Source organism: Hypomesus nipponensis, chromosome 24 (genome assembly GCF_054491055.1).
Source record: "Hypomesus nipponensis isolate SF chromosome 24, ASM5449105v1, whole genome shotgun sequence".
NCBI classification, from domain to species: domain Eukaryota; kingdom Metazoa; phylum Chordata; class Actinopteri; order Osmeriformes; family Osmeridae; genus Hypomesus; species Hypomesus nipponensis.
The window spans coordinates 1,630,001-1,637,500 of record NC_140384.1 but is presented as its reverse complement, the minus strand read 5'-3'; the positions used below and the strand labels follow the sequence as shown (position 1 = coordinate 1,637,500).

The 7,500-nt window shown below is 47.9% G+C and overlaps 1 protein-coding gene across 1 annotated transcript in view; it reads right to left on the bottom strand.

Moving 5' to 3' along the window:
* Window positions 1-1,382: 1,382 nt before the first annotated feature.
* The window catches only part of LOC146232451 (uncharacterized), a 7,822-nt gene continuing 1,704 nt past the window's right edge, over window positions 1,383-7,500 (bottom strand). Inside the window, exons 3-10 of the mRNA XM_084690765.1 lie at window positions 5,768-7,500; window positions 5,401-5,614; window positions 4,674-5,255; window positions 4,286-4,498; window positions 3,812-4,092; window positions 3,354-3,616; window positions 2,854-3,111; window positions 1,383-2,680 (exon numbers count right to left, since the gene is read on the bottom strand). The exon at window positions 5,768-7,500 is cut by the window's right edge and continues 40 nt beyond it. Coding sequence (XP_084546891.1) covers window positions 1,765-2,680; window positions 2,854-3,111; window positions 3,354-3,616; window positions 3,812-4,092; window positions 4,286-4,498; window positions 4,674-5,255; window positions 5,401-5,614; window positions 5,768-7,500 — 4,460 coding nt within the window. The 3' untranslated portion in view covers window positions 1,383-1,764. The remainder of the gene's footprint in view (window positions 2,681-2,853; window positions 3,112-3,353; window positions 3,617-3,811; window positions 4,093-4,285; window positions 4,499-4,673; window positions 5,256-5,400; window positions 5,615-5,767) is intronic.

The window sequence follows — 7,500 nt, the reverse complement described above, 5'->3', positions numbered from 1 at the left end:
ACAAAACAAAAATGTAGAGGCTTCAAAAGAAACTACATTGCAAACACAATCTATAATCTATAAAATGTGAGACCTGACACATATACGTAAAAGAATGCAGTTTCTGTAATTCCATCTGATGTTAGTGTTTTTTATGACATTGTGCTATGATTGAACACATGTTCCTGTGAAAAGAGAACATGTGTTAGTGTTTGGTAGACATGGTGTCATGTTTAGTGTATTTTTGTGTTATGACAATTAATGTTTGAGTTTAGTTTACAATGTGTGATTTTGAGCATGAAATTAACTGTTTTGCCAATTGTGTGTGGTAGGTGTGTTGGTGCGTTAAGAGTTTAGAAAACTTGTTTAAGGTATTGAAAAAACTGTCACAGCGATTGTAAAAAACTGTTAGTGAATTGTGTGAATATTTTATGTATTGTTTAAGAGTAGCCAGAAATGTGTGTCATAACATACTCAATAAATCTGTTTTTGATGTATTTAAAGTGCTATGTGTCATTCATCCTGATTAAGGGGTTAGTTGTCCCAGATATATATATATATTTAGCAACTGTCCCAGACTTCGGGGGACCAGAAGTGGGTGAACGACCTGAACTTGTTCTTCAACAGGTTTGATCAGCCACCCGGCCCTCCCCCGGCCCAGTCACCCCAGCTGCTGCAGGTGCACCCCCAGAACACTGCCCTACCTCAACCTCCACAGCACTCAGGTCACAGACCCCCACTCCTCCAGCTTCTCCTGCCCCATCCCTTTCATCTCACCTCTTACCCCCACCCCCTCTCATTCTGTCAACACCCCCTACAACATCAAACACTCATCCCCCCCCCCCCTGCTGTGCTCCACTCTGTCCCTCTCCACAAACCAGGTGAGAAAAGAGGTCAGGAAGATCAAAGCCAGAAAGCCAGAAATGTATTGTCATTGGCAGAGGGATATTCCAGAATTGCTGAAATGTAATAGTTTTTCTCGATTGTTAACACACATTTTCTGAACGCATACCTCATACTTTCTACTCACAAATAAAAAACACACACACAATGGGCTAAACCCCTCACTTCTCCTGTGTGTGCCTTGTGAAAACAAAAGATTTTCTTCATGAAAATTGAGCCAAATACAGAGATTGTGTGTAGCGTTTTGAAAAAAGTGTGTTTTAGAACTGCAATTTGAATGTAAAGCAGGAATTGTGCTTGTAGCAGAATTGGTTCAGGGGGTTGGTGCATGAGTTACATGTTGTGGTCATTGTGTCTCAAGTACCAGTATTTGTGACTAAAATGTATTTGTGTGTAAACAATTGACAAAAAGTGTAATAGCACTGGTAGGCTACTTAGTTACTTTGCAAGAGTTCTAGGAATAAAGTATAGGAGGAATAGGAGAAAAAAAATCCAGAAGTCAGAATTTGAGAAACTTTGGTCGGTTTATTAAACCTGAAAGTATATATTTAGCAAATATATACATCTTAATTTTTTGTTTTTTTGTTTTGTTTTTTAACACCATGCAATGCACAAACACATAAATTAAAAACATAACTATATACAATACTTTACTATTTAGACATAACTATTATATACAGTATTATACAATTTAAGGAACTTTGGTCACTTTATTAAACCTGAAAGTATATATTTAGCAAATATATACATTTATCTTTTTTTTGTTTGTTTAATTTTTTAGAACACCATGCAATGCACAAACACAGAAATTAAAATATCAATATCAACTATATACAATACTTAACTATTTACACATAACTATTATATACAGTATTCTACCATTTATTTACCACTGGCAAGACTGGTCAACTGGTCTTTCCACTCTGCCAGGGTGAGTCCTGAGGCTGGACAGTACCACCGCCCCTTCAGCTGGGTGTGACCAGTACTTTTGTTTTTTCCCTGCCCACACTGCTTGCAAATGTACTGGTAGGTATCCCTGAACTTCTTCCGTGGAGGTTCACCCCTAGCCATCAGTTCCTCGTTCTCCTGGGCAGCTTTTTTTTGTCTCCACGTACGTTGCCTTGGCTGGACAAAGGTGCCAGGTGGTGGAGGGGCCAGGGACTGTGGATGGTCAGCAGATGGCTGGAAGGGGGGAGGTGGCTGGAAGGGTGGAGGTGGCTGGTACGAGGGCCAGGCAGGAAATGGTGGTGGTGGCGGCAGGTGACCCTGCTGGTACGAGGGCCAGGCAGGATATGGTGGTGGTGGCAGGTGACCCTGCTGGTACAAGCCCCAGGCAGGAGAAGGTGGTGGTGGCAGGTAATCCTCCTGGTACGAGCCCCAGGCAGGAGATGGTGGTGGTGGTGGTGGCAGGTGACCCTGCTGGTACGAGGGCCAGGCAGGAGATGGTGGTGGCAGGTAACCCTGCTGATACGAGCCCCAGGCAGGAGATGGTGGTGGTGGCGGCGGCAGGTTACCATGCTCGAACGAGGCCGAGCCAGCAGAACCAGGCCATACATATGACCCAGGCTGGTAGTGCTGTGCCAGGGCAGATCGAACACTATGCCGAGGGCGTATCACTGCCTCACCCTCCCGGTTTTCTGGCTCCTCAAACTCCATGACCTCATGCCCATGCTGCACAGGAGCACCTGGAAGAGTCTGGGCTTCAGGGAGTGAGTCCTTGGCCAGTTCAAACCGTTTGGGGAGTACGGTGCCCTGCAGCAGCATGTCCCTGTCCTTCCTCTTATCCCTCCTAAGCAGCCTAAAAAACAAAAATGCATACAGTAGCTTCAGTTAGTTATTTCATACATAGTAGCCTATCCTCCTATGTTTAGTATTTTCTAACAAGCAAGCAGGTGAAAGTTTTTCTTGCAGTTTAATAATATAATGTCATCATTGTATAGGAAAGGTACAAACGTAAAAAACAAGACTCACCAAGAAGAGACTGTTGTGTTGTTAACTGGTATCAGAACCACGTTGGTCTTCTCCAGAACAACCCTGCTGTCCTCCAGCAGCTGTTTCAGATGGCTGTAGGCCACCACAATGGACTGCGGGATGGGCAGAGTTCTACTCCTTGTGTCCTTGGGCCTGTTTCGTGCTTGCTGAAACTCTTTTAAAAGTCTCAGGCAAACACATTCGCTGACCCTGTGGACTTCGGGGTCCTGGGCTGCCTGCCCGTGAGTCATGAACAGTCTGCGGGAAAGAAGGATGATATGGTCCGGACTTTAAACAAGGCTGTAAACTAAGAAAAATGGTAATAGCAACCATATCAATGTCACCTGTGAACAGCCCAATTTGCCCCCCACAAACTAATATAATCACAAAATAATATTTGAAATTCACCATAAGTTTTTCAATCTTGGTTTGATGCAGTACAGCCTACTGATTCAATGATTTGTAATGAACCGAAATGATTATGAATTGTGTCAAATCACCTCTCTGCCGCCTGCTGTCCAGGAGCAGAGCCACTCGGCTTCCTGGGCGCTCTCCAAGGTCCTGCCACGGTCTTCTTCCTTGCTTTCTGGCCGAACCTCACAGGTTCCTTGTCCATAGCAGGAAGAGCCATGTAAAGATGGACGATGTCAGCCTCCTCTTTTGCCGACAAGGCAGTGATGGTTCGGTTCAGGCCAACCAGGTAGGCTGCCAGGTCATCAACCGCATCCCAGCCCAAGACACCTCTGGAGTCACATCGGCTCTTCTGAAAAGTGATAATCATGAAAAAAACATGTAAATAAATGTGTCAATTTCTTTGAACTATTTGAGCAATGTTGACCTTTTTTCTCTCTCCATAAAACGTAATACTTGACGTTTTACTTGACAAACGTATGATACTTGTGGCATATCATTAGCGAACTTGTTACATATCTTGTTTTTAAGAAAGGTGTTACATTACCTGGTCTGATGTGCTGTCTTGTGTGTCGTCTTCCTCCACAATGATGTCCTCATCCAGGGATCTGGGTCCACTGTCACCCTCCAGTGTCACCTGGGCTTCCACAGCACATATTGGGGGATCAGGATCACCTTCCCTAAGGTCAGCTACCTGGCACACCGTGACGTCGGGTTCACCCCCGTCGTCCTCGAGCTCCTCTGTGGAGATCTCTGGCAGCTGCTGTGGAACCAGCAGGTCGCCTCTATTAGACTGGGCCAACAGGTACTCCACTGCAATGCGCTCGCCTGTAACACAGTGTTTAAACACAGAGTTAAAGAAGAGGAAAGGACACAAACACAGACACATCTCCTCCATGTACAGCACGATCTTCACTCCCACTCCCATGTCCTCTGAGGAGGGCTGGGGGTGGCAGAGAAAAGAAAAGTGGGAGAGGAAGTAATACTCAAATGGTCAGTGCTGATCTGAGAGCTATCTTACCAGTAGGTTTTCCAGGTGGGGTGAATTCTGGAACCAGAGAACAACCAAGGACCCGCTGGCTCATGCTGTTTAGGTGAGACATCAAGCGAACATCAAATGTCCTCAGGGTTGATGCCCCCACCACAGCTACAGCTTCCTTTGCCCGGTTCATGTTCCACCTTGATACCCCCTCCAGCATGTACATTTGTGCGTGCAATGCATTGCATCGAAAGCCTAAGAAACAAAATACTCAGGTTAGGTCAACCATTAATATGAAGTCAATAGATATTAACACCTATTAAATACAAAGTGACAGTTACATTGTTATTTGAATAATTCAAGTGCATACTATGTCATAACACCAACTTTTTTTTTAACAGCATACGGCAAGTTAACATTTTAAATTTACCTGGAACAAAAGCACACTGGTGGCGGTGAAAACTCTCGAGGGAGGAGGACCCCCTCCCACACCTGAGGACGTCAAGGACTTTGCCACCCTTCTGCAGTGTCCCTGTCTTGGTGTACAACTCCACCCCTGCAGGGTCCTGGATGCACTCCAGGTGCTTCTGCTGCACCTCCCACACATGGTGCATGCTGTCAGGGTTCACCAGACGCAGCCCCGTGGTGTCAGTCAGCTCCCACATCGATTCGAGCAGCCCCGAAATCATGACCCGGATCTCCTCCACGGCACGGGTCCTCCGCCTGCAGTGCTTTGCCATTTCACCAGTGCTGATACTGGCCAAGAGCAGTGCCTCAGTGGGAGCATTTCCGCCATGGCTGCTCTTCCACTCCCCTTTCTTGGCCTCCTTAAGCCGCTGCACATCCTCCTGATCCCACTCAAAGATACAGGCAGAAAGTTTGGAGCAAAAGGTACCGTAGAGAGGGTGGTGCTCAGTAGTGAGGCCGCAGTTAAACCTTCGCATGAAGTGGAAGACGTCTAAACGGACGACCAACTTCCATGGTCGAAAGAGTCTCAGCACTGACGACACACCTGTGAAAGACAAACATTGATTATTACAGATGTGATCATCTATTTTTTGTGTAATAATTTTTTTTTACATCATAATTAACTTAAGTTAATTACATACTGTAATCTGCAATGTATATTTCATAAAGTAACAATTTCAGCATCCCACCTGACTGGCTGCAGCAGTCCCGGTCAACATAGATAGCCTCAGGCTCAGCTTGTCCAGCATTCTCATAACGTGTGACGATGCCCTGGCACAACTCTTCCAGCCCTGCACCTTCACCTGTCGTCAGAACACTGTTCAGAACCTGGCCAAGCTCGTTGCCGATGTTGGACATCCATGCAGCGGTGTCCCCTATACTGCCAGCCAGCTTCTTGGTGATCTGAAAAACAAACAAAAACAGAACTTTCAAAAAAACCGCTACAAGCTTACTAAAATTAATACTATTTCATCATTAGGATGACAAAGTAAACAATTTATATCCATTCCAATTGGTTAACATCAGAGTAAATAAAAGTAATGCTAAAACCCTCACCTTCTTTGTAGAGTCCATCTTCAGAATTCTACCATAGGTAGAGGTGATCACCCCCTTCATCTCTTCCAGGTGGCTGAGGATGTCGTTAGAGTGGACCGTCTCAAACCACTGGGCAAGTGGAAGGGGCCTGAAGGGTGGAGGAGGAAGATGGACAGCTGCAGAAGAGACGAAGGTAGCCATCTTCAAATGAAGCTCACAGTCAGACAGGTAGCGGATGGTCTGACGTGCCCACTCCTCACTGTGTGCTTCCTCTACTGCAGACTGGAGGTAGGAGGAACTGTTCCCACTGGTCCTTGGCTTCAGGAAAGTCATACACTTCCTATCCAGGGCTAGCTGTGTAGTGAGGACAGCGGGAAAGAGGCTCCTATGTGCCACATCCAGTTGAGCAAGGATTTCCTGGCTCCATGGGCAGACCGGCAGCATACACTTGCTGCAACGTGGATAGTCCCCTCCCACCAGGTAGTAGCGAGTATCCACATCTATCACCTCCCTCACCTTTGGGTAGATCCCGGAGTGGTGCATTTTCCGGTCACACCGCGTACATTTCAGAGGAATCCCCCACATCCTCATTGGTGCCCAGAGGAACATCCTCTGCCGGAAGTGCCACCCGGGCTCGGGAGGAGACGGTTTGTGCTGCAGTGGTGGATGAAACCAGCACGCATCCATTTTCTGCCTCAGCTGACCTGTAGGCTCATAGAGGACCTTGGCAATCCACACCCGATCTGCTGGCTGTATAACCTTTTTGAATTGATTGGGGAGAAAAGCTTCCCAATCAATGGAAGCTGGCCTAAGTGGAGTTTGAGGAGTGTGGCGTGGCGTGCTGGAGCAACCTGTTGGAGGAGGGAGCAGAGATGTAGTTGTCGGCGGAGATGGTGTGGGCCTTTGACACGGTGTGGCCGTTAGCCTTGGAGATGCTGTGGGCCTTGGAGATGGCGTGGGCCTTGGAGACGGTGTGGGCCTTGGAGACGGTGTGGCCGTTAGCCTTGGAGATGCTGTGGGCCTTGGAGATGGTGTGGCCGTTAGCCTTGGAGATGGTGTGGGCCTTGGAGATGGTGTGGGCCTTGGAGATGGTGTGGGCCTTGGAGATGGTGTGGCCGTTAGCCTTGGAGATGGTGTGGGCCTTGGAGATAGTGTGGGCCTTGGAGATGGTGTGGCCGTTAGCCTTGGAGATGGTGTGGGCCTTAGAGATGGTGTGGGCCTTGGAGATGGTGTGGTGGAGCTACCTGTTGAAGTTGGCGATGGAGGTTGAGCCAACCAGGATAAATAATGGAACTGTTCTATATGCTCCAACAGGCCAACAGAACCTTGGACCTTGGCCCCACAGGTGTCACATGTCTCCTCTACATGGCGGTCAGAAAGGTGCATGGAGAATTGTTCTGCCTCCACAACCTGATTGCACTGACAACACTTTACTGTTCTGTCTGCACAGGAGCCTCCGCCTGCCTGCCTTGAGCCTTCTCCTGCCTGACTGGAGCCTTCTCCTGCCTGACTGGAGCCTTCTCCTGCCTGACTGGAGCCTTCTCCTGCCTGACTGGAGCCTTCTCCTGCCCCACAGGAGCCTCCTCCTGCCTGTCTGGAGCCTCCACCTGCCTCACAGGAGCCTTCTCCTGCCTGACTGGAGCCTTCTCCTGCCTGACTGGAGCCTCCACCTGCCTGTCTGGAGCCTTCTCCTGCCTCACAGGAGCCTCCACCTGCCTGCCTGGAGCCTTCTCCTGCCTGCCTGGAGCCTTCTC